Genomic DNA, 27936 nt, shown 5'->3' with positions numbered 1-27936 from the left:
CTGTGTCATCAAGTGCTCCATAACGTCGTACTTAACAATTAATTCCAACATCTTCCCAACCACTGAGGTCAGGCTAACTGTCTTATAATTTCCTTTCTGCTGCCTTCCTGCTTTCTTACTGCAGGAAGTGACATTTTCAATTTTCCAATCCTCTGGCGCTATGCCAGAGTCCAATGATTTTTGAAAGATCATTACTAATGCCTCCACAGTCTCTACTGCTATCTCATTCAGAACCATAGGGTGCAGTTCATCTGGTCCAGGTGACTTATGTACCCTTGGGTCTTTCAGTGTTTTCAGCACCTTCTCCCTGGTATTAGTAATTGGACATACTTCTCCTCCCTTACACCCTTCAACATCTGGCACAATGCTAGAGTCTTTCACAGTGAAGTCTGATGCAAAATACTCATTTAGTTCATCTGCCATCTCCTTGACTCCCGCTATTATTTCCCCGGCCTCATTTTCTAGCGGTCCTATATCCACTCTCATGTCTCTTTTATTTTTTACATATTTGAAAAAGCTTTAACTGTCCACTTTGATATTGTTTGCTAATTTGCTTTCATATTTAATCTTTTCCTTCTTAATGATTATTTTAGTTGCTTTCTGTAGGTTTTAAAAGCTTCCCAATCCTCTGTCTTCCAACTAATTTTTTGCTTTGTTGTATGCTCTTTTGCTTTTACATTAGTTTTAACATCTCTTGTTAGCCATGGTTGTAGTATTTTGTCATTTGAGTATTTCTTCATTTTTGGATTACATCTATCCTGCACCTTCCTCATTTTTCCAAGAAACTCAAGCCATTGCTGCTGTGCTGTCATCCTGCCAGCATCTCCTTCCAATTTACTTTGGCCAACTCCTCTTTCATACCACTGTCATTTCCTTTACTCCACTGAAATACTGCTACATCAGAATTTACTTTCTCCCTATCAAATTTCAAGTTGAACTCAATCATATTGTGATCACTGCCTTCTAAGGGATCTTTTACCTTAAGCTCCCTTACCACCTCTGGTTCATTACATAACATCCAATCTAGTATAACTGATCCCTTAGAAGGTTCAATGACAAACTGCTCTAAAAAGCCATCACGTAGGCATTCATCAAACTTACTCTCTTGGGATCCATTTCCAACCTGATTTTTCCCAATTGACCTGCATGTTGAAATCTCGCATGACAACCATAACACTGTCCTTTTAACATGCATTTTTCTATTTCCTGTTGCAATCTGTGGTCCACATCCCAGCTACTGCTAGGAGGCTTGCATATAACTGCTATCAGGGTCCTTTTACCCTTGTATTTTCTTAACTGAACCCACAAATATCTTTCTACTGATTTGATGCCATTCTTTACTAGCAGAGTCACGCCACCTCCTCTGTCTACTTTCCCGTCCTTCCAATACAACACGTAACCTTGAACATTCAGCTCCCAATCACAACCATCCTTCAGCTACAATTCAGTGATGGCCACACATCATGGCCAACAATCTGTAAAAGTGCAACACAAGATCATCCACCTTATTTCTTATACTCCGTGCATTGAAATATAACACTTCGAGTGCTGCATTTGCTACCTTTTTTGATTCTGCATCCCTAATGCACTGATACTCACCCAGCTGGCTGCAATTATGTCCTATCATCAGCCCGCCCATCCTGACAGTCTGACTGTACACTATCTTTGCTTTTTTACCATCTGTTCTATCCTGAGTTCCTGAGTCCCCTCACTCTGGGTCCCACCCCCCTGCCAAATTAGTTCAAACCCTCTCCAACAGCTCTAACAAACCTGCCCTTGAGAATATTGGTTCCCCTTGGGTTCAGGTGCAACCTGTCACTTTTGAACAGGTCATACCTCCCCCAGAAGAGATCCCAATGATCCAAGAACCTGAAGCCCTGCCCCTTGGACCAGCTTCTCAGACATGCATTAATTTGCCAAATCATCCTGTTTCTACCCTCACTGGTGCATGGCACAGGCAGTGATCCAGAAATTACTACCCAGGAGGTCCTGCTTCTCAGCTTTCTACCTAGCTCTCTAAATTCTCTTTTCAAGACCTCTTTGCTTTTCCTTCCTATGTCATTGGTAGCAATATGTACAAACATCTTCAGATATATTCACACAAGCCTATTATTTAACATTGCAAATTTGTCAATAAGGTACAAAGAAAAAAGGATGAATATATGAGATTTCGATCATCATTAAATGCCTTTTTTGCTTTAGTTCCTGATAAATGGTACATGTTTGCAAAATATACTTATACCTGTATGCAAAAAAATCCCTTCTACTAAAATTCATACATTGCCAGTCAGCATTGCCTGTCTATTGATATATATTATTGTGAGCCATAGTTTTACGTGATATAAAGTTTCTGCCCAAAATGGTAGTACAGTACTATACTTGGAAGCAGGTCTTTCAGTTCACTGTGAGCAATTAATGGATAATTAGATATACACAGAATTGAATTTAACTAATTAATTAATGGAAGTCTAGAATTACAGAGTTACACCACAAAAGAAGGGCTTTGGGTCCATCAAGACCACTTTAGCCAAAAAATGGTCTTAATCTACAACAATATAGCCAAAGACATAATTAGATACTTCCCAAAGTTTTTCTTAATTATGTGGTGAGAGCTGTATCTCGCACTCACACATAAAAGTCCATCTCCCACCCCTCATCCTTACCACATTCTACAGAGGTTGTATTGAGAGCATCCTGAGCAGCTGCATCACTGCCTGGTTTGGAAATTGCACCACCTCGGATCGCAAGACCCTGCAGTGGATAGTAAGGTCAGCTGAGAAGATCATCAGGGTCTCTCTTCCTGCCATTAGAGACATTTACACCAAACGCTTCATCCGTAAAGCAAACAGCATTATGAAGGACTCCACGCACCCCTCTACTCTTCTCCCTCCTGCCATCTGGCAAAAGGCACCGAAGTATTTGGGCTCTCACGACCAGACTATGTAACAGATTCTTCCCCCAAGTCATCAGACTCCTCAATACCCAGAGCCTGGACTGACACCAAACTACTGCCCTCTACTGTGCATATTGTCTTGTTTATTATTTATTGTAGAGCCTGTACTATTTTGTGCACTTTATGCAATCCTGGGTAAGTCTGTAGTCTAGTGTAGTTTTGTGTTAACCAAGACACATAAAAGTTGCTGGTGATGCTTGAAGTTTATGTGTGTTGCTTGAATTTCCAGCATCTGCAGAATTCCTCGTGTGTAGTTTTGCGTTTTTTTAATGTAGTTCCGTGTAGTTTTTGTGTTGTTCATGTAGCACCATGGTCCTTAAAAACATTGTCTCATTTTTACTGTGTACTGTACATGGTCGAAATGACAATAAAAGTGACTTGACTTGTTTCTTTCAGTGTTACAGACCCCATATTTCTTTAGATGGGCAAAAAGAAATCAACTCGCCCTCCCCAATCTTTCAGCATTTAAGGTAAATTAATTTCTTCTTTATTGACATCTGTGCCAGAAGTTGATGCTTCCTATCCACTCTACCTAGGCCTCATTGTTTTATACTGTAGATAAACCTTCCTCACTCTTCTTTATTTTCTGAGAAAATCAACTCCCATTTGTTCTCTTAACTAAAATTGTCCAAATCAGGCAATTTGTTTATCAATCTCCTGTATATTTTCTCCAATGCTGTCACATCCTTCTCGCTGTTTGTATGACAACAGGCACCAACTTCTGCTATGGGAGGATATAACCAGGCAGATGGGGGCAGGGCAGTGCAAACAGATACACAAAGCTTTCCTGTAGAAATGCAATATCTTCATAGGTCCTGGTAATTTACTGGCACAATCAGTGGAAGGATTAGAACATTTCCTCGACCGCCTGCCCCTCCTGACAGAGAGAACCTGGACTTTCACACAATGGCCTCTGTAACTACCTCACCTACAAAACAATGAGGAAGTTATCCTCAATCCCGAGAGAATGTCTGACAAGAGGTATTGATGCCACCTGAACTAGTCCTGTACTTTTCTAAAAACAGAAATAAAGTAGTACAACAAAGAAGTGCCCCTAAGTATTTTGTGTACTGTATAGCACACATTGTTAGTGATGTGATTGGAATGCTTTGCCTGTGGCAGGGATCCAAGTTTATCTCCGTAATAACCAGAGGGAGCGGTACTGTGTGCGAACTAAATTATTACATTTCTCTTTCTCTATCTGGCTCCACATTCTACTTTATTACGAAGAATATTCCGTAGCCTTGCAAAACTCTCAGCAATATTCCATAAGTTTAAAATAAATCCATTCTCCATTCGATAGCCGTGCCAGACTGCAACTTCAACCTAACCCCGCGTCGGCAGTGGAAACCACAGAAACCTGCTCAGCGGGAAGATGGGGGAGGGGTGAAAAGAGCCGGTCTCCGTTGCCTCGCTGCTGATTGGTGCACAGAACCCACCAACCTTCCAATCCCGCGTGGGAACTGGGTGGGTTCCGAATGATTGACGTACAGAGACGACGTCACGCGCTCATTGACAGGCTGGGCTCGGCTGGTACGTATTTCCAGCCACGCTGGGTGTAAGGGAGAAGAGAGGCTGCTGTCGTTTTTAGTGGAGATTTTGGCAATTTCCTTGTGGAAAGATACATATATCTATTTTTTAAATTATCATCGTTTAAGAATGGGCGTTGAAATCGAGACAATATCGCCAGGAGACGGTAATTCTTCTTTACAAAGGATATTTATTGTGTTAGTTGGGTTATGTGTTGTGTTAACATTGTAGCAGTCTTAGCAGTCTAGACAAATTTGGTAGCAATGCAGTGTGTGGATTTTTAAATGGCATTTGCTGACAGCTGCTTAAAGGCCAGTACTGTACTGTAAGGGACAGATAACGGAGGGACTGCGGGATTTCACTCTACTTCGATTTTCACTTGAACAATTTGTTCAGTTAGTATCGAGGAAAGAGGAAACGATCCGGCATGTTTTTTGTACTGATTTAACAGAGCGTGTGCTCAAAGACGTATGTAAAGTTTAGTTACTGCAGCAGTCAAATCCTTGAAAGATCAAAGCCAAGTAGGCGTAGAATCTAAAACCTTATGCTTACTACGAAATGAGGATACGTTTTGGGAACTAATCCTGAAAGTTGGTGCGTTTAAGCACTATGTTCTATAGGTAATATCATTAAAATATTGGAATATCCTACATTTGCAATTTACATTTCAATATATTGCTGTGGAATCTATTTCAAGTCATTGGTAAACTTCATACATAATAAGTACAGGTACTAACTATAAAAATGTACTAATTATAATTTTTTTTTAGGCAGGACATTTCCAAAAAAAGGACAGACATGCGTTGTTCACTATATAGGTAATGTATTCTATGAATGATACACTTCAATTTGATATTAAAAAGAATGTCACCAGTGGGCAGTAATGGGCATTGCAGCTTTCTGAAGATGGCATCTATAGTGGTGTTTGTGGAACTCCAACCTAGTTTAATGAAGGATGCCAGGATCTGCTCCCAAATTTGCAGCCTCTCTCACACGGAAGTCTTTATTTTATTTTGACCATGACACCATGGCAAAATGCTGAGACATAGCCAAATCCTTTTCTCCAGGGAGGAAGAGTAGATGATAGGAAGAACTGCTTTCAGCTGCCCCTGTGTAGCTTTTGAGTACTGATTGCAGAATACTGGCAAAGTCCCAGAAGCAGTTCACTCTGCTGACCGGAGATAGTGCATGTCTTGGGCTGGTGCAAAACAAAAGGAGAAAAATTCAAGAAGGAAGGGTTTCTTATTTGTAGATACATAATCTGTGAGCCTCAACTGCTACTAAACTGATAAATGTAGAAAAACAGTAATTAATAAATGTCTCCAGATGAATGAATCAAGTAACTATTTCTTATTAATCCATTATACAGTAAACCATTGGTAAAGCATTTTGACACAATGCTAGTGGTTTTGCAAGTAACACTTTGTTTACAGTGTTACTGAACATACATACAGTACACTGTTTAATGCACCTGCAGGGTACATTGGAATCTTGTACATTGTCTCTTGGAATAAGACATTGGGTTTGATATTTGACAAATGAGATCTTTTCAGCACTTTTGAAGCATCCCACCTTTTTAGAAGTAAATTTTTAATATTCTTGGTAGCACTTTGTCATTTAGCTTTGAACAATTGTCTTATTTGGCAAGGTACTGTTTTCCGAGAATTGCTGGCTTACCTAGTCCAATTTATTTTGCTAGTGAACTTTCCTCAAAAGTCTGTTCTCCATTTCAGAACTGCTGGCTTATAGTTAGCATTAGTTTATTGGGCTAATGTAACAGGGCATAAAGTTGGTCATCCAATATTGGCAACATTAGTAGTGTGTTGAGAGCATTGCATTTGTAAAGTCTTCAGTTTTGAGTAAATGGGCACAAAATCTTGGGTTGTTTAATGTGGATTATGGTCCCAGTGTACCCCCTTTATGTCATTTGTCACTGGCTTTTCCCTTTGCTTGTGGTTGATATGGGTCTTCGGAGATTATTTATCAGTGGTATAGGAAGTTCAGCAATATATGCAAGGCAGTTATTATGGATTCTTGCGTATCTACCTAGATAGTTCAAAAGATCCATTGACCAGTCATACAGGTGCTTCTGCTTATTTTCTAAAGTTTCAGCTAACTATTAAGAAAAGATCATCAGACAAAGTATCAGTATACATGTCTGAGATGGTTGTTATCATTTTAGCCTTGGAATAAATTGAAGAAGTACACCCTGATTATGTACTTATGTGCTCTGATTCATTCTCAGTCTTAACATCTATTAAAATAGGTAATTAAAATTGTAAGCCAGGCATTCTTCTTGAGGTTGGACAACGTCTGTTGAGGCTGCAGGATCTAGGCCTGTGTATACAGTTCATATGAGTTCCTGCCCATGTTGAGGTTGAAGGAAACAAGGTGGCAGACATTCTTTCCAAGCAATCAAAGTGAAGTGAAGTACACTCCCTATAATTTTATGGGAATGCCATATATTGTTTGAATATAGTTCCTGTGAGCTGCAAAAGAAACATCTAGTTGCTGAATTGAGATTTTTGGGACAGACATAGCTTAACAATGCAAGTTCATTAGGATATCACTGTCAATGTAACGTATAAAAGTGCGTATTTGACTTTCTGCAAAGCATTAGACTTTTTGATATTATTTGAGTTTTCATTGGGATGGTTAATTTAGTGGTATACTTGCTGTCTCTTTGCTCACACTCCAACTCAATAGGATGTGGTAATGCACTATGTTGGTTTGCTATTTAACATTACAAGAAGAAGCAGAACAGCTGGCAGGCTAGAGATGGTGCACGGCTAATGCAAGAAACAAGAGCTCTTCTTAAACAGATACAGAAGAAATTATTGATGTCACAGATATAAATAACTAAATAATTCAAATTATTAGCTTTTGTTTGTCTTTCAATTAATGCAGAAATTATTTTAGGAAAAAAGTTCAAACACCTGAAATTAAGGCTGTAAGAATCTCCAAAGAGATTACTCCAAGATAGCATACCCGGTTAGTTCTGGTCATAATTTGAACTAAGTCAGTCATCAAAGTTGTTGGTAACCTCTTGCAGGACTTAAGTATTTCAGAGCAAAATAAAACCCATAAGTGCGGCAAACCAAAACAAAAATATGAAAAAGAAACACTCAGCAGAGCCACTATAGACAGAGATAAAATCAGTTTTCAAGACCAAGTATTTGCCATCAAATCTGGAAAACTGATAGTGCAAATGCATGTTAAATTTGTGGGAAGGGAGAGAAGGTAGATTAGAAGATGTATCCTGATGTGAGGTCTCAGCCTGAAATGTTGACTGTTTACTCTTTTCCATAGATGCTGCCTGGCCTGCTGAGTTCCTCCAGCAATTTGTGTGTGTTGCTTGGATTTCCAGCATCTGACAATATTCTCGTGTTTGTGGATTATCTGTGGTTGGGTGGAGATCAAAGTTTTTAAATACTGGCAGTTAGAGATAGAGAAACCTGAAAGAAAGAAAAAATTTAAAATATGGAGGAAGTACAAAGCTAGTTACCTGCAATTTAGGCTGCATTTTGCTTAGATGGTGCTGTTCTTTGCACTGCCCCGATGATGTGCAGTGTAGGAGGCTGAAGACAGAGGTCAGAGTGGGACAGGGTTAGAGAATTAAAGTGACAGAAGGTGGGAAATTTTGTAAAGAAAAACAGAATGGATGAATGATTTGCAAAGCACCTGTCTGCAAGGGTACCACTATATAGAGGAGACCATGTATTGAACACCAGGATTAGAGGAAGTGCAGGTGAATTGCATTTACACTTGGAAGGACAGTTTGGATCCCTGGATAGTGGGGACGGGGGAGCGGGGCATATGGCCACTCCTACAGTTGCATGGAAAAGTGCCAGAAAAAGGGAGTGGTTGAATATAGAATCGGAAACTCGGGATTCAAGGAGGGAAAAGCTGCAAATTCAATGTATGCTTTTTGGATGATTTAATTGCAGAGGTAGATCTGTGCACTTCTGGAGTGTCTCAGTTCTGACTGTTAATAACCTGATCTTAAAATTCCAGAAACATTGTTAATTTGATTATGGGTGTGTTGACTCAGTGACTCAGTAATCCTCAAATTCCTGCTCTGCTTGAAACGGTGTCATGGGATCCTGTATGTCCACCCAAATTAAACTTGTATTGAAAAAGGAGATCTTTTATTTAATTATTATCTCCAAATCTCCTCTTATCTTTGTAGCCAAATTTAAATAAGGCAAAAACATTCCAGGCTCTAAATTCATGTGAGATTGGTAGATTCGGTTCTAAGCACTATCTATCAGGGTGGTATCTATATTTGATGAGAATTAATGTGGCTTTTTGGTGTGTGGGGTTGGTGTAGGTGAGATTTGAAAAAGAGATAAAATTTGTGACGAAACAACAAAACCTACTTGATCTATTTTCCACTGCCTCTTAGGTTTTGTAACTCAAAATACAGTAATTCATCTGTTTGTTTGACACGTGTGCCACATTTCCTTCCATCCTTGTCAAGTTTCAGTATACGTCAATTCTCTATTGTATGTTCAGCTTTTCCAGCTGTCAAAACATCATTTCCGTGTTTATTTTGCCGTTCACAGAATATGTGAGGTGTTAATGACCTGTACATATCAGAGTATTTCCATCATTTAGTCTTTGGGTCTGTTGAAGTGGTGAATATGGAGTGGAAACTTTCAGTTCCTACATTGTTCTAATCAATTCAAAGCAGTCTATGTGTCATTAGTAGTAATTGATTATACTTTAAGTAGATAGGATGCCTTTGTTACAATTTTGTGTCACAAGTGCTCCAACCTCGTATTCATAATTCTTCACACTTTCGCATTCATGTTGCACACACTGTAAAGCACTGTTAATATAGTGCTGTTAATATAGCTGTGAAGAAAACAGCTGAAGCATTAACTTCTTTCTTGTAAGATCTTAGATTTCTGCTGTGAAAAATTATGATAGTCAGCTGTATAAATAATTCCTCACTTTGACCCATTTATAAAATACCAAAAGCTGGTGGTAGACCAGGGGGCTTGGAATTTTTCAGGAACCAGAAGAGACTAAAAAGCTTATAGTTTGGGAGAAAACTGATTATGGAAAATAACTGGCAGGTAATATAAAAACAAACAGCAAAAGCTTCTTTGGACACAAAAATGAAGAGGGTAGAAAGGGAAGTGTGGGATCCTTGGAGGGTTAGACTCTGGAGTAAATAATAGGAAATAAGGAAATGGCATGTAATTTGAGCCAATATTTTCCTTCAATCTTCGCAGCGGAAGACACTGGAAATGATCCAAGTTGGCAGATGGGCTAATTTCAAATAGCAAGGGAGAAATTGTAACAATTCCTATCTTGAAGGATAAGGTGTTGAGAAAAGCTAGTGGGTCTAAAGACAAACTAGTCACCAGGACCCCATAACCTGTATCCAGGGCTTTTAAAATAAATGGTTCAGAGATGGTGGGACCATTGGCTGATAGTTTTCAAAATGTACTTGGTTCCAGAAGGATACCAGCAGATTGGAAAGCCACAAATGTGTCACCATTGTTAAGAAAGGAAAGACAACGAAAAGAAGGAAACTAGCTATTGAAGGCAAATTACTGGAGACATAATCAAGGAAGAAGTAGTTAGTCATTTAGAGAAGCTTAATGCAGTCAAACCAAGTCACCGTTTTATAAAAGGAAAACTGTGTTTTCATGGATGTATTGGGCAGTGTCAGTAGTGAGGAAGCTGTAGATGCACTTTATTTGGATTCATAGAAGTCATTTTATAAGGTGCCACATAAAAATCCACTGCATAAAATAAAAGCTCATGGAAGTAGTGTGTTGACGTGGATGGAAGACTACTTATCACATAGAAGAAAGAGTACTGCATCTGCCACTTCTCAGTCCAACTCTGCATCTTGTCAATGTCCACTGTAACCTTCAAAAATTCTCCACACTGTTCACTTTACCAACCTACGTGCCATCTGCAAACTTACTAACACGCCCTTCCACTTTCTCATCCAAGTCATTTATGGAAATCACAAAGAGCAGGGAGTCCCAGAACAGATTTCTGCAGAATACCACTGGTCACCGACCTCCAGGCAGAATATACTCCATCTACTACCACCGTCTACTTTCTATGGGGAAATCAATTCTGTATCCACATAACCAAATTTCCCTGGGTCCCATGCCTCCTGACTTTCTGGATGAGCCGAACATGGGGAAGCTTGTCAAATGCCTTACTAAAATCTATATACCCCATATCCACAGCTCTCTCTTCGTTAATATGCTTTGTCACATTCTCAAAGAATTAATTCAGGTTTGTGATGCATGACCTGCCTGTCACAAAGCCATGCTGATTATCCCTAATTAGACAATGTTTCTTCAAATGCTCATAATTCCTTTCTCTAAGCATCTTCTCCAATAATTTGCTCACCACTAGAGTAAGACTCACAGGTTTATAATTCTCAGGGTTATCCTTACTCCCTTTCTCGAACTAAGGAATAGCATTTGCCACCCTCTATTCATCTGGTAATACTCTTGTGGTCAGTAAGGACAGAAAGATCATCGCCAAAGGTTCAGCAATTTTCTCCCTTGCTTCCTGTAGTTACCTGAGGTCCAACCCTGGAGATACCTATCCTCATGTTTTTCAGAGAACAACAGTGACGTCTTACAGACAGTTCATGAAACTACTTTTACTGCTACTTTTTAAAATATGATTCTAATACAAAGCTGCATGCAATTGGAGCCTGTGCTTTACATTTTGATAGTGTGTTTTTTGGGCTGATTGAGCGATCTGGCACATTGCTGTCTCTGAGGGAGTTTGGAGAGGTTGGGAGTAAAGTGTGTGGCCTGGAAGTAGGTCATGAGTACATGATTGGCTCCATTCCTTCTCTCCAATTGAGGTGTTGAGCAAGGTTTAAGTTGACAAGGCTGAGAGTGGAGGGTGTGCCGGTCGTTATTCAGTGCCATCTGCTTGCATTTGACTGGTCTTCTCCCTCTCGCTAGCTGCTGTTGGAGGAAAGTCTTGGGTTCCAAGTTGTAAGGATTGATCAGCAAGGGTCGTGGCCAATGACTCATCTTGGGGGACTTTGAGGTTCATGTGGCATGTGTTTCTAGATTCTGGTTACTCTTTTTGCTGTCTGTGAGTAGTTTGATTGGGGCACTTCGGTGAAGACTGTCTCTGTGACCTACTGGTGTGGCACTGAACTAAACTAAACTGAATGCTGCTGGTCTCCTAGTTTGGTGTTTAATAATCTATGTTGTTCTCTTGCTTTTTGCTGTTTGTGCAATCTATTTTTTTTTTGCACATTGGTTCTTTGAACAGGTTCCACAGTGTTTCTTTGTTTCGTGGTTGTCTGTGAGAAGACAAATCTCAGAGTTGTATTCTGTATACAGTACAGTGAAAATAAACGTACTTTGATTCTTTGAGGAACATGACATTGTGTGGAGCTTGGAATTCAGAACATGGTAATGTAAGGAAATGAAACTAAGATTTCTGCTATGGATTGACCATTTGGAATCAGAGGGAAAAATTAGGAGGGATAGTGAAACACAGTAAACTGAGGAACTGAAAGGAAAGGTAGATGACAAGAAAATTAGGAGAGGGAACAATTGAGGCTCTAATAGAATTCAAAAGTTGTTGAAATTTAGTGTGGGTAGAAAATAAATTTCTTCTTAAATATTCCTTGATAGAATGCTGGTCAATTTGAAATAGTCCCTTTTGTGTGACATACTATCATTTATCCAAATGAACGAAATGACTGAAATAGTTTTCAAAAGAATACAAGAACGTAAGGCATAGGAACAGAATTAGTCCATTTGACTCATCGAGTCTGTTCCGCCATTCAATCATGGCTGATCGTTTTTGCCCCCTCCTCAGCCCCACTCCCCGGTCTTCTCCCCATAACTTTTCATGCCGTGGCTAATCAAGAACTTTTCAATCTCCGCCTTAAATACACCCAATAACCTGGCCTCCACAGCTGCCTGTAGTAACAAATTCCACAAATTCACCTCCCTCTGGCTAAAGAAATTCCTTTGCACCTCTGTTTTAAATAGATGCACCTCTATCCTGAAGCTGTTCCCTCTTGTCATAGACTCCCCCACCATGGGACACATCCTTTCCATATCTACTCTGTCTCGGCCTTTCAACTTCCGAAAGGTTTCAATGATATCCTCCCTCACCCTTCTAAGTTCTAGTGAGTACAGGCCCACAGCCATCAAACGTTCCTCATATGATAACCCTTTCATTCCCAGAATCATCCCTGTGAACCTCCTCTAGACCCTCTCCAATGCTAGAACATCTTTTCTAAGATAAAAGGCCCAAAACTGTTCACTATACTCAAGGGGAGGCCTCACCAGCGCCTTCGAAAGCCTCAGCATCACATCCCTGCTCTTATATTCTCAACCGCTTGAACTGAATGCCTGTATTGCATTTACTTTCCTTTTCACTGACTCAACCTGCAAGTTAACCTTTAGGATATTCTGCACAAGGACTCCAAAATCCCTTTGCATCTCAGATTTTTGGATTTTCTCCCCATTTAGAAAACACTCTGCATATTTATTTCTTCCTTCAGAATGCATGACCCTGCATTTTCCAACACTATTTTATTTGCCACTCTCTTGCCCATTCTCCTAATCTGTCTTCATCCTTCTGCAGCCTACCTGTTTCCTCAACACTACCTTTGCTTCCACTAATGTTCGTATCGTCTGCAAACTTGGCAAAAAAGCTACCATTCCATCATCCAAATTATTGATACACAGCATAAAAAGAAGTAGTCCCAACAATGACCACTGTGGAACACCACTAGTCACTGGCAGCCAACCAGAAAAGGATACTTTTATTCCCACTTGCTACCTCCTCCCAGTCAGCCAATCTAGCAGTCCTACATCCTCTCTCATCACTCTTTTATTTTTTATATACTTGAAAAAGCTTTCTCTATCCACCTGGATATTGTTTGCAAGCCTGCTTTCATATTTGATCTTTTCCCTTCTAATGATTATTTTAGTTGCTTTCTGTAGGCTTTTAAAAGCTTCTCAATCCTCTGTCTTCCCGCTAATTTTGCCTCTCTTTTGCTTTTACATTAGCTTTAACTTCCCTTGTCAGCCATGGTTGTGCTATTTTGCCATTTGAGTATTTTTTTGTTTTTGGAACACATCTGTCCTGCACCTTCCTCATTTTTCCCAGTAACTGAAGCCATTGTTGCTCTGCTGTCATCCTGCCAGCATCTGCTTCCAATTTACTTTGACCAACTCCTCTCTCATATCACTGTAATTTCCTTCACTCCACTGAAATACTCCTACGTCAGTCTTTACTTTCTCCCTATCAAATTTCAAGTTGAACTCAATCATATTGTGATCACTGTCTCCTAAGGGTTCCTTTACCTTAAGCTCCCTAATTGCCTCTGGTTTATTACATAGCACCCAATCCAGTATACTGATCTCCTAGAAAACTCAATGACAGATTGCTTTAAAAATCTAGCTCGTAGGCATTCAACAAATTCACTCTCTTAAGATCCCTTACCAACTTGATTTTCCCAATCTACCTGCATATTAAAATCTCCCATGACTTCCTGCGGAGCATCAAGAAAGCTCACCTCTGTCCCAGGATACTGACGGACTTTTACTGCTGTACCATTGAGAGCATACTCAACAACTGCACCTCAGTGTGGTATGGCAATTGTCCCGTATCGGACCGCAAAGCACTCCAGTGGGTGGTGAAAACTGCCTAGCAGATTATCGGCACTCAATTGCCCACCATTGAGAACATCTACTATAAACGCTGCCTGGGCAGGGCGAAAAGCATTATCAGGGATGCATCTCACTCTAACCATGGACTTTTTACTCTCCTGCCATCCAGTAGGCGCAACAGGAGCCTCTGCTTCTGCACCAGCAGGCACAGGAAGAGCTTCTTCCCTGAGGCTGTGACCCTGCTGAACCTCACATCACAGCGCTAAGCAGTATTGCACCCATATTGGACTGTCCCAGTTCTTTTATATTTGTATGCTGTAGCACTTTTTATTTGCAGTTATTTTGTAAATAATACCATTATTTTGCACTTCTGGTCAGATGCTAATTGCATTTCATTGGCTTTGTATCTGTACTCGGCACAATGACAATAAAGTTTAATCTAACCTAATAACGATGCCCTTTTGACACGCTTTTTCTATTTTCCATTGTAATCTGTAGTCCACATTCTGGTTACTGTTTAGAGGCCTGTATATAGCTTCCATCAGGGACTTTTTACTCTTCCACTTTCTTAACTCAAGCTACGTGGATTCAACACCTTCTAATCCTATGTCACATCTTTCTAATGATTTCATACCATTCTTTACCAGCAGAGCCAGGTAACCCCTTTGCCTACCTTCCTACTCTTCCGATACAATGTGTAACATTGGACATTCAGGTCCCTTTCAGCATGAGGATAATATGTTTATCAGCTGGCCACCAAAACAACTAAATTCAACAGTGGCAGCTTTTGGATTAAAAAGATGATCAGATTCAGTAAATTTTGAATGTCATCCTTGCCAGTTAAAAGATAGCATGAAGGGAAATGTTATATAAATACCAAGATTATTAGTAGGTGGAAGGAAATTATTTTCTTTGGACCACCTGAGTTTCTATTATATTTTTACAGCTCACTGACTATTGCTCTGGAAAATTTCTGAAGAAAATGAATTCAGCTTCTGTATTGTACAGTAGTTCCTTTAGCCCATTCAACAATTCTGTAATGATATGTTAATTATGTGAAGTAATATTCAATGCAGTGTCATTTTGGTTTTTCAATTTGTAATGCAAGAATTATTCTTGCATGGCTTTGTAAGAATTAAAATAACAACAAATTTTAATGAATTGTCAAAAGTGTTTTGTCTTTTTGCTTCAAGTAGCAACTGCACATTTTATTTTAAGAATTTTATTTGAAGAATCTGAGATTAGTTGAAGACAGGGCACTTCAGGTGAGATTTGGATTTGGTTTATTGCTGTCACATACCAAGATACAGTAAAAAGCTGATCTTGCATACAGATGTGCACTGTAGGGCTACTGTCCAATTATTTACTTTCTGATCTGTTGTATATGACATTATTTTAATCACCCATCCCTACTCTACCAGGTGCACTATGTTGCCTACAAAACTTGCAGTTTGCAAATTCAACCAGATAAAGTTGTCTTATTCTTTATTAAACAAAGCAAAAAATAAATACCCAACATGTACTTCAACCATATTTTTTTCTCACTGAGTGCTTTCATACATTTCCTTACTATATGATGAGTTGGTCAATCCACATCAGAGATACATTTTAAAAAAAAGCTAACTTTTAATCAGGACGGTGCAATCGAGATTTTAAGGGCAGAGTTTTGTGGCACTTTCTCTGAGTTATGGAGCAACCAGTCAGTAAAAGGGATTTATCAGAAGGAGGCGATAAAGACAACTCGAGTGCAAGTGCAGTGCCCATTCTTTTGCCGTGTGCCAGTGTTTAGAGTGGCTTTGGCTCATCATCAGGCGAGATCAAGCATGGGTGAGGTAAATTGCCTTGTAAGTTACTCCCTCTCTGTCCTTATTTGTTTATTTCTCATCTGTTAGGGTATAGTAGTTTAGTGAGGATGGCTCCATGAGCAGTGTTTTGTACTCTGTATGAGATGTGGGAAGTCTGGGAGAACTCCAGTCTCCAAGGTAAACACATCTGCACCAGGTGCACCGAGCTGCAGCTCCTGAGGGAACATATTAAGGAACTGGACTGGTAGCTCGATGACCTTTGACTTGTACGGAAGAATGAGGAGCTGATTGACAGGAACTACAGGGAGGTAGTCACCCCTAGGTTGCAGGAGATAGGTAACTGGGTGGCTGTCAGGAGAAGGAGGGGAAATGCACAGCCAGTGCAGGGTACTCCTGTGGCCGTTCCCCTCAGTAATAAGTATACAAATTTAGATACTATTGAGGGGGACAACCTACTGGGGGGAGCTACAATGACTGGGTCTCTGGCACTGAGTCTGGTGCTGTGCCTCATAAGAGCAGAGGTGAAGAGGACTGCAGTGTTGATAAGAGATTCCTTAGTTAGAGGGACAGTAATGAGGTTCTGTGGGCACAATGGAGAGAAATGGATGGCATGTTGTCCCCCTGGTGCCAGGATCAGGGATATCTCTGATCAGGCCCATGGCATTCTTAAGGCCGAGGTTGAGCAGGTACATATTAGCACCAATGACATAGACAAGGTGAGGAGGTCCTGAAGAGAGATTTCAGGGAACTAGGAAAGCTGAGAAACAGGACCTTCAGGGTAGTAATCTCTGGATTGCTGCCTGTGCCACATGCCAGTGAGGGTAAGAATTGGATGACTTGGATGCGAACACATGGCTGAGGAACTGGGGTAGGGGTTCAGATTTGTGGATCTTTGGGATCTCTTTTGGGGAAGGTATTGCCTCTACAAAAGGGACAGGTTCTACCTGAACCAGAGGGGGTCCAATATCATTGTGAGCAGGTTGGCTAATTGTTTGGGTGAGTTTAAACTAATTTGGCAGGTGGATGGGAACTGGAGTGATATTGCTAAAGATGAGGTAGTTCATTTACAAGTAGAAGCAATATGTAGTGAGATTCCTAGTGAGGTGAGGCTGATGATAGGGCAAAATTACAGTCAACAAGATAAGTTGAAATGTAAAAGGTGGACAAAATCAACAAAATCAAAATGTAAACGGGTGACTACAGGACTGAAGGTGTTATATTTGAATGTGCATAGTATATGGAATAAGGTAAATGAACTTGTAACACATTTACAGATTTGGCATGAATGAGGTAGGCAGCACTGATTCATGGCTGAAAAATTATAGCTGGGAGCTTAATGTCTAAGGATACACATATTGAAAGGACAGGCAGGAAGACAGAAGGTGTGTTGTTGCTCAGGTGAAAAGATTAAATCAAATCATTAGAAAGAGATGACATGGGGTTGAAAGGTGTTGAATCATTGTGGACAGAGCTAAGGAACTGCATGGGTAAAAAGATCCTGCTGAAATTTATATACAGATTCCTAAACAGTAGTAAGGATGAGTTCTGTAAATTATAACGGGAGGTAGAAAATGTATGCCAAAAGGGTAAAGTTACAATAGTCATAGATTTTAATGTGCAGGTAGATTGGGAAAATGATGTTCATGCTGGATTTCAAGAGGGGGAATTTTTAGAGTGCCTACAAGTTGGCTTTTTAGAGCAGCTCATGGTTGAGCCTGCTAGGGGATCAGCTGTTCTGGATTGGGTGTTGTGCAATGAACCACAATTGATTAGAGAGCTTGAGGTAAAAGAATCCTTAGGAGAAAATGATCATAATATGATTAAATTTACCCTGAAATTTGAGGAGAAGCCAAAGTCAAATGTATCAGTATTACACTGGAACAAAGGGAATAACAGAGGCAAGAGAGAGGAGTTGGCCAGAATTAATTAGAAAAGATCACTGGCAGGGAATGCTGCAGAGCAGCAATGGCTGGAATTTCTGGAAGCAATTCGGAAGGCACATCCTGAAGAGGCAGAGGTATTCTAAAGGCAAGATGACACAACCATGGCTTACATAGACATAGTCATACTTTATTGATCCCGAGGGAAATTGGGTAACAATACAATAGACAATAGGTGCAGGAGTAGGCCATTTGGCCCTTAGAGCCAGCTCTGCCATTCACTGTGATCATGGCTGATCATCCACTATCAGTACCCCGTTCCTGCCTTCTCCCCATATCCTTTGACTCTGCTACCTTTAAGAGCTCTATCTAACTCTTTCTTGAAAGCATCCAGAGAATTGGCATCCACTGCCCTCTGAGGCAGAGCACTCCACAGATCCACAACTCTCTGTGTGAAAAAGTTTTTCCTCAACTTCGTTCTAAATGGCCTACCCCTTAAACTGTGGCCTCTGGTTCTGGACTCCCCCAACATTGGGAACATGTTTCCTGCCTCTAGCGTGTCTAATCCCTTAATAATCTTATATGTTTCAATCAGATCCCCTCTCATCCTTCTAAATTCCAGTGTATACAAGCCCAGTCGCTCCAATCTTTCAACATTTGACAGTCCCGCCATCCTGGGAATTAACCTCGTAAACCTCAATAGGAAGAATGTCCTTCCTCAAATTTGGAGACCAAAACTGCACGCAGTACTCCAGGTGTGGTCTCACCAGGGCTCTGTACACCTGCAGAAGGACCTCTTTGCTCCTATACTCAACTCGCCTTGTTATGAAGGCCAACATGCCATTAGCTTTCTTCACTGCCTGCTGTACCTGCATGCTTACTTTCAGTGACTGATGAACAAGGACACCTAAATCTCATTGTACTTCCCCTTTTCCTATAACTTGACACCATTCAGAGAGTAATCTGCCTTCCTGTTTTTGCCACCAAAGTGGATAACCTCACATTTATCCACATTTAAACTGCATCTGCCATGTATCTGCCCACTCACCCAACCTAAGTCACCCTGCATTCTCATAACATCCTCCTTACATTTCACACTGCCACCCAGCTTTGTGTCATCTGCAAATTTGCTAATGTTACTTTTAATCCCTTCATCTAAATCATTAATGTATATTGTAAATAGCTGCGGTCCCAGCACCGAGCCTTGTGGTACCCCACTAGTCACTGCCTGCCATTCTGAAAGAGACTCATTAATCCCTATTCTTTGTTTCCTGTCTGCCAACCAATTTTCTACCCATGTCAGTACCCTACCCCCAATACCATGTGCTCTAATTTTGCCCACTAGTCTCCTATGTGGAACATTATCAAAGGCTTTCTGGAAGTCCAGGTACACTACATCCACTGACTCTCCCTTGTCCATTTTCATAGTTACATCCTCAAAAAAATTCCAGATGATTAGTCAAGCATGATTTCCCCTTCGTAAATCCATGCTGACTCGTACCGATCCTGTTACTGCTATCTAAATGTGCCGCTATTTCATTTTTTATAATTGACTCCAGCATCTTCCCCACCACTGATGTCAGGCTAACTGGTCTATAATTCCCTGCTTTCTCTCTCCCTCCTTTCTTAAAAAGTGGGATAACATTAGCTACCCTCCAATCCGCCGGAACTGATCCTGAATCTATAGAACATTGGAAAATGATTACCAATGCATCCACGATTTCTAGAGCCATCTCCTTAAGTACCCTGGGATGCAGACCATCAGGCCCTGGGGATTTTTCAGCCTTCAGTCCCATCAGTCTACCCAACACCATTTTCTGCCTAATGTGAATTTCCTTAAGTTCCTCCATTACCCTAGGTCCTCTGGCCACTATTACATCTGAGAGATTGTTTGTGTCTTCCCTAGTGAAGACAACTCCAAAGTACCTGTTCAACTCGTCTGCCATTTCCTTGCTCCCCATAATAATTTCACCCGTTTCTGTCTTCAAGGGCCCAACTTTGGTCTTACAAGAGAAGTCAAAGCCAACACGAAAGCCAAAGAGAGGGCAAAAATTAGTGGGAAGTTAGGGGATTGGGATGCTTTTAAATACCAACGGAAGGTAACTAAAAAAAAGACATTAAGAAGGTAAAGATGGAATACAAAATTAATTTAGCCAATAATATTAAAGATGCCAAATGTTTCTTCAGCTACATAAGGTGCAAAAGAGAGACGTGACTGGGTATCAGACCACAGGAAAATGACGCTGGAGAGGTAGTAATGGGGGACAAGGAAACAGCGGACAAACTGAATAAGTATTTTGCATCAGTCTTCACTGTGGAAGACACTAGCAATATGATGGAACTTCCAAGTGTCATGGCTCATAAAGTGTGTGAAGTTTCCATTACTAAGAAGAAGGTTCTTGGGAAACTGAAAAGTCTGAAGGTAGATAAAGTCACCTTTGTCAGATGGTGTACACTTCAGGGTTCTGAAAGAGATAGCTGAAGAGACTGTGGAGGCATTGGTAAAGATCTTTAAAGAATCACTAGAATGGTTCTGGAAGACTGGAAAATTGCAAATGTCACTCCACTTTTCAAGAAGGGAGAGAATCAAAAGAAAGGAAACTATAGGCCAGTTAGTCTGACCTCAGTGGTTGGGAAGATGTTGGAGTCAATTGTTAAGCATGTAGTTTCAGAGTACTTGGAGGCACATGATTTTAAAAAAAGGCCTTAGTCGGCATGGTTTCCTCAAGAGAAAATCTTGTCTGAGAAATCTGTTAGAATTCGTTGAAGAAATAACAAACAGGACACACAAAGGAGATGTTGATGTTGTGTAGTTGGATTTTCAGCCGGTCTTTGACAAAGTGCCACACATAGGGCTGTTCAACACGCTACAAGCCCCATGGTATTACAAGGAAGATTCTAGCATGGATAAAGCAGTGGATGATGGGCAGGAGGCAAAAAGTAGGAATAAAGGAAGCCTTTTCTGGTTGGCTGCTGGTGATCAGTGGTAGGGACTGATTCTTTTTGCATTACATGTCGATGTTTTGGCTGATGGAATTGATAGCTTTGTTGCAAAGTTTGCAGATGAAATTGCCGGGGCCTGAGGAGAGATTTAAAACACCCATAGCGACAGGAGATGTACCAGAGCATTGGAGGATACCCTATGTTGTTCCACTTTTTTTTTAGAAAAGGCTCTCAACAGAAACCAGGAAATTATAGGCTGGTGGGTCTGATGTCAGCTGTGGGAAAGTTATTGGAAGGTGTTCTAAGGGACCGGATATACAACTATTTGGATAGACGTGAACTGATTAAGGCTAGTCAGCATGGTTTCATGAGTGGTAGGTCATGTCTAACAATGAAATTACCTTGAAAGTGGATGAAGGCAAGGCAGTGGATGTTGTCGTGGACTTTAGTAAGCCATTTTACAAGGTACTGCATGGGAGGCTGGTCAAGAAGGTTCAGTCGCTCGGCATTCAGGATGAGGTAGTAAATTGGATTAGACACTGGCTTTGTGAGAGAAGCCAAAGTGTGGGAGTAGAGGGTTGCCTGTTTGACTGGAGGCCTGTGACTAGTGGTGTGCTGCAGGGAATGGTGCTGGGTCCTTTGTTGTTCTGGATAATAATGATCTGGATAATAATGTGGTTAACTGGATCAGCAAATTTGCAGATAACACCAAGATTGGGGGTATAGTGGACAGTGAGAAAGGCGATCATGGCTTGCAGAGGGATCTGCATCACCTGGAAAAATGGGCTGAAAAATAGCAGATGGAATTTAATACAGACAAGTATGAGGTTTTGCACTTCAGTGGGATCAGCCAGGGTAGGTCTTACACAGGGCTCTGAGGAGTGTTGTAGAACAAAGGGATATGGGAATACAGGTCCATAATTCATTGAAAGTGGTGTCACGGGCAGATAGGTTCGTAAAGAAAGCTCTTGGCACATTGGCCTTCATAAATCAATGTATTGAGTATAGAAGACAGTTGAAATTGTATGAGACGTTGGTGAGGCCTAATCTGGAGTATTGTGACCAAAACTGAACACCTACCTACAGGAAAGATGTAAACAAAATTGAAAGAGTGAAGAGAAAATTTACAAGGCTGTTGCCGGGTCTGGAGGACCTGCATTATAACGAAAGATTGAATAGGTTAGGACTGTATTGTTTAGAACGTTGAAGGCTGAGAGGAGATTTGATAGAGGTATACAAAATTATGAGGGGTAGAGACAGGGTAAATATAGGTAGGCTTTTCCCACTGAGATTGTTTGGGGCTACAATCAGAGGTCATGGGTTAAGGGTGAAAGGTGAGAAGTTTAAGGGGAACATGAGAAGAACCCTCTTCACTCAGAGGGTTGTGAGAGTATGGATTGAGCTGCTAGCACAATTGGTGTATGTGAGCTCGATTTCAACGTTTTGGAGAAGATTAGGTGGGTACATGGATAATAGGGATATGGAGGGCTGTGATCCAGGTGCAGGTCGACAGGAGTAGGCAGTTTAAATGGTTTTAGCATGGACTAGATGGGCCAAAGGGCCTGTTTCTGTACTGCTCTATGACTCTATGTCAATATGAAGATAAGTGGAGGGGCAGATAATTTTGAGGAAGTAGAGAGGCTACAGAAGGACTTGAGTTAGGAGAATGGTCAAAGAAGTGGCAGATGAATACTGTGTCAGGAAGTATATGGTCATGCACTTTGGTTGAAGAAGTAAAAAGGTTGACTATTTTCTAAATGGAGTAAAAATACAAAAATCTAAGGCGCAAAGAGACTTGGAAGTCCTTATGCAGGATTCCCTAAAGGTTAATTTCCATGTTGAGTCTACGGTGAGGAAGGCAAATGTGATGTTAGCATTCATTTCAAGAGGCCTAGTATATAAAAGCAAGGATGAAATGTTGAGATTTTACAAAGCACTGGTGAGGCCTCACTTGCAGTATTGTGAGCAGTTTTGGGTCCCTTCTCTTAGAAAGGATGTGTTGAAACTAGAAAGGGTTCAAAGGAGGTACACAAAAATTATTCCAGGATGTAACAGCTGTCATTTGAAGAGTGTCTGATGGCTCTGGGCCTGTATTCACTGGAATTCAGAAGAATGAGGGGTAACCTCATTGATACCTATCGACTGGTGAAAGGCCTTGATAGGGTGGATGTGGAGATGATGGTGGGAGAGTCTAAGACCAGAGGACTTAGAAGGGTAACCTTTTAGAACAGAGATGAAGAGAAATTTCTTTAGCCAGAGAGTGGTGAATCTGTGGAATTCTTTGCCACAAGCACTTGTGGAGTCCAAGTCTTTGTGCATATTTAAGGCAGTGGTTGATAGATTCTTAATTGGTCAGGGCATGAAGGAATGCAGGGGTGAAAGCAGGAGATTGGGGCTGAGAGGGAAAATGGATCAGACATGATAAAATGGAGCAGATTCGATGGGCCAAATGGCCTAATTCTGCAACTATATCTTATGGTCTTATGATTCTTTTGGAAAGTCATTTTGCCCTATTTAGTAAATGCACATAATTAATAGGAACCAAAACAAATGAGCTTTGGTGTCATTTATCTTGTATGTTTTTGCTTGGGAATCATTAGTACTTCCATCAAATTCAGGAATTGTCAAACCCAATAGATACTTTAAGAAGTTCAATTATGCAAAGTATTCTCCCAAACTATGAGAAAAATGAAATTAATTTTGAGTTATGTATTTTTTCAAACATAGACATTTTAAAATGTTCCATTCTTAATAGTTTACTCTAGAACTTGAAAGATTGATTGTTAGCCATTAAAATTCATCATTATTTAAAATTCCACTTTCGTTGATGTCTTTTTCAATTTTAGTTGAATTTACTGTGCGTAAATGTAAACTTCCCATCTTTAAAAACTGTAGTGTTCAGCACAATTAGCTAATAGCAAGTCATCACCTGGACAGAATTTTTCGTGTCTACCTCCTATATATAATCGGATTTTTCTGTAGCACTTGCATGTAAATAACTATTAATGCTATTTAAATTGTCATTATTTGACAAAGTTATTTAACTGTACCTTGTGCCACACAATAAATAAATCGTCATTGATTTCTTGCACAATAAGATGTGTAAAGGATATGCAACACACATCAAAGTTGCTGGTGAACGCAGCAGGCCAGGCAGCATCTCTAGGAAGAGGTACAGTCGACGTTTGGTCTCGGCAACTTTGATGTGTGTAGCTTGAATTTCCAGCATCTGCAGAATTCCTGTTGTTTGCGTGTAAAGGATATACTGGTATTTTAACAAGCAATATCCTGTAATCACACTCTGCTGCTTCTTTGTACCCCATTTCAGATTTTTAGCTGGACAGTAGGAATGTTGATTTGTTGAGAAATATTTATTTGTTACTTAAACCAGAAGGAGGCAGTAAATCAATAAAGGCTGATACCTGTGATGCCTTCCTACCTTCATATTTTACAAAATATTGTTGCTGTCACATCTGGCTAAGAGACCACCATTAAGTTGGAGAGCAAATTTTTGTTGCTTAATGAGTAATATACTGTAGTGGATGACGATTTTGTACATCATAATCTAGAATTTCTGCATCCTGCATGTATTCTCCAGAGGAAGGATCAATTGAGGATCATAATGAAGTGGAGAACAGATGATGACTGCAGATAGTAGGCTTCCTCTTTTTAGGCGAACCGCAATGTTACGACCATTGGGAAAGCATCAGCAAACTGGATCTCTTTCTGTCTTGAACAGAGAAAACTGAGAAATGACTGAAGAGGTCTTTTTTGAAAGAAAAGTGAAGGTTGGCAACTGAGTACTCACTGAGAATACTTCCGCTTCTTGTTCTATGCAAAAGAACATACTGTGTTAAGTGAATGAGCAACCAGCTACAGAAGAACAGATTGCTGTTATATGAGCAAAGTACAATCTTTTTTCTTAAATGGTCTGTTCAAAATTCTGATAGCTAAAAGCTTATTAATTGTTTAAAAAGGTAATAACAAGGATCAATTATGTGTGTTTCTGAGATAAATTCTAAAGCCAGATATATGTCAGTTTCAAATTAAAGTTCCCCTTCAGCAACCTTGAAGGAATTACATTTTTGAAAGAATCAGAATTTGTTTTTGTTCTGAATTGATTTTTTTTGAGTCAGAATTCAAGGATGAGTAAGAAGTTAAGGGGATGAAAAGCTATTTTCTGAAGAGCATCATGAAATTGCTGGAATAGATTACCAGCACAATCGATGGAATAAAATTGCAGAAAATGTTTAAGTAAAAAAAAGTACTGGTGGTTTCCTGCTGAGAAAGAGATTAAGAATTTCAGAATTATGGAACCCAAAGTTTGAAGCAATAGGCTAAAATGTTATCTGCTCGTATCACTGTTGATATATGCACATACTGAAGGATAAAGTCATAGGATGACATAGCAGAGAAATGATTTGTCTGTGTCAATTCAAACAAGAACTTGTCTATTGGTCTCAGTCCCCCTTCCTTTTCTTCATAGTCCTATAAGTGTACTTAACCAATTTATCTTTGGAAGTTATTTTTGAATTTGCTACTCCATTCTTTAGGGCTGACTGTAACATGTATGAACATTATTTGCTCTTCTGGAACCTTTTTCCTTTCGATATTAGAAGGCCCTGTTGCAGTTTTTTAGTTAAAATATTTTATTTTGTATTATAGTTATGGAGAGGTACAGAATGGAAATGGGCTCTTCAGTGCTTTTACAATAGCGACCATTTTGAAACTTATCAAACTCTAAACCATTTTCCCCATAATCTCATGAACACCTGCTTTTCCCCAATCTCAAAATGGTAGGATTCATATACATACGACAGACAATTTACAATGGAACAAGGATGACATGCAAACAAACTTGCAGACTGCACTGGTCATCAGGATTGAGCCCAGTTCACTAGCTGTGAGGAGGCAGCTCTACTAGCTGTATCAATGTACCAATAAATACTGTATCTACCACTTTCCTAAATAGTTAAGGTTAATTTAAGTCTTGCATATTAGATTTTTTCATATAATGAAGGTAATAAGTAGTTTATTTTAAATAAACATTGATGTGCCAATGACCACATGCAGTGCAAAACAAAACTTGCATAATATTTACATCAACTAAAAGATACCAGGAACTCCTCTCAGGATTGAATTTGTGTTCCTACCAATGTCCAGCTGCACAATAGTGTTATTATTGATACCAATTTTGTAAGCTCTATTTCTTCATTCTTCAATCAGAAACATCTTCCACATAAGGTTAACCATTCCACAGAGCTGCTTTAAATTATTATTATTATTATTATCCAACTATTTAATTCTGGCTAAGTTCACAGAAGTAGATTTTCCAGATATCACACAGTGCATATGGATTTGTATTGCAGATGATATAAATGTAAAGCAATTTAATTAGAGCAGTATTGGTTTGTAAGTATATTTTGACAGACAAGGAAAATAGATCACAAGGTTTCAATCATCTGAATTCTTAAGATATCATTCATTAACAGGTTTGAGGTAGAAATGTGCAACTTCAAGTGAATATTATTTACTCATGAGCTTATAAGAACCAGCTTATAAAGAAATAAACTTATTTTAATAACATTGGCTCTGTGCAGGAAAAGAATATAAAATCAATCAAGTTAAAGTGTAAAGGTATACCTTATTCTATTTCATGTTTACCCATCAGGCACACTAGAGAAGAGCTAAACTAGGGAAAATCATAAATGCATTGTCTTTCAAAATATTAGCTAGCTTGATGGATGACATATGACTCTCCAGTATTCCTCCCTCTAGGCACTGAAAGTCCCTTAGTTCTTTTTGTGTTATCTTTGCTTATATTAAACTTCTCTGATATCCTTGTAGTGAAGACTAAAACTTTCCAAGCAATCAACATTTGAATTTTCAAAATTCAATGTTTCTTTTAATTGGTTGTTTTCTGTTGCTTATTTATTTTCATTTGTTAGTCAGTTAATTACCCCAATGGGCTGAGAACATAGAACAATACAGCACATTACAGGCCCTTGGGCCCACAATGTTGTGCCGACCCTCAAACCCTGCCTCCCATATAACCCCCCACCTTAAATTCCTCCATATACCTGTCTAGTAGTCTCTTAAACTTCACGAGTGTATCTGCCTCCACCACTGACTCAGGCAGTGCATTCCACGCACCAACCACTCTCTGAGTAAAAAACCTTTCTCTAATATCCCCCTTGAACTTCCCACCCCTTACCTTAAAGCCATGTCCTCTTGTACTGAGCAATGGTGCCCTGGGGAAGAGGCGCTGGCTATCCACTCTATCTATTCCTCTTATTATCTTGTACACCTCTATCATATCTCCTCTCATCCTCTTTCTCTCCAAAGAGTAAAGCCCCTAGCTCCCTTAATCTCTGATCATAATGCATACTCTCTAAACCAGGCAGCATTCTGGTAAATCTCCTCTGTACCCTTTCCAATGCTTCCACATAGTGAGGCGACCAGAACTGGACACAGTACTCCAATTGTGGCCTAACCAGAGTTTTATACAGCTGCATCATTACATCATGACTCTTAAATTCTATCCCTCGACTTATGAAAGCTAACACCCCATAAGCTTTCTTAACTACCCTATCTACCTGTGAGGCAACTTTCAGGGATCTGTGGACATGTACCCCCAGATCCCTCTGCTCCTCCACACTACCAAGTATCCTGCCATTTACTTTGTACTCTGCCTTGAAGTTTGTCCTTCCAAAGTGTACCACCTCAAGTTCAACTTCTCCGGGTTGAACTCCATCTGCCAATTCTCAGCCCACTTCTGCATCCTATCAATGTCTCTCTGCAATCTTTGACAATCCTCTACACTATCTACAACATCACCAACCTTTGTGTCACCTGCAAACTTGCCAACCCACCCCTCTACCCTCACATCCAGGTCGTTAATAAAAATCATGAAAAGTAGAGGTCCAGAACCGATCCTTGTGGGACACCACTAGTCACAACCCTCCAATCTGAATGTACTCCCTCCACCACGACCCTCTGCCTTCTGCAGGCAAGCCAATTCTGAATCCACCTGGCCAAACTTCCCTGGATCCCATCCCTTCTGACTTTCTGAATAAGCCTACTGTGTGGAACCTTGTCAAATGCCTTACTAAAATCCATGTCGATCACATCCTCTGCACTGCCCTCATCTATATGCCTGGTCACCTCCTCAAAGAACTCTATCAGGC

At 40.1% G+C, this 27936-nt stretch overlaps 1 protein-coding gene across 2 annotated transcripts in view; it reads left to right on the top strand.

The window, feature by feature from the left end:
- Positions 1-4474: 4474 nt before the first annotated feature.
- LOC140194002 (peptidyl-prolyl cis-trans isomerase FKBP1B) overlaps positions 4475-27936 on the top strand; it is a 40153-nt gene continuing 16691 nt past the window's right edge. For both annotated transcript variants that reach the window (XM_072251301.1, XM_072251300.1), the window contains exons 1-2: positions 4475-4649; positions 5254-5301. In XM_072251301.1, coding sequence (XP_072107402.1) covers positions 4613-4649; positions 5254-5301 — 85 coding nt within the window. In that variant the 5' untranslated portion in view covers positions 4475-4612. The remainder of the gene's footprint in view (positions 4650-5253; positions 5302-27936) is intronic.

Source organism: Mobula birostris, chromosome 2 (assembly GCF_030028105.1).
Source record: "Mobula birostris isolate sMobBir1 chromosome 2, sMobBir1.hap1, whole genome shotgun sequence".
Taxonomy (NCBI): domain Eukaryota; kingdom Metazoa; phylum Chordata; class Chondrichthyes; order Myliobatiformes; family Myliobatidae; genus Mobula; species Mobula birostris.
This window is presented reverse-complemented; position numbering and strand designations above follow the sequence as displayed.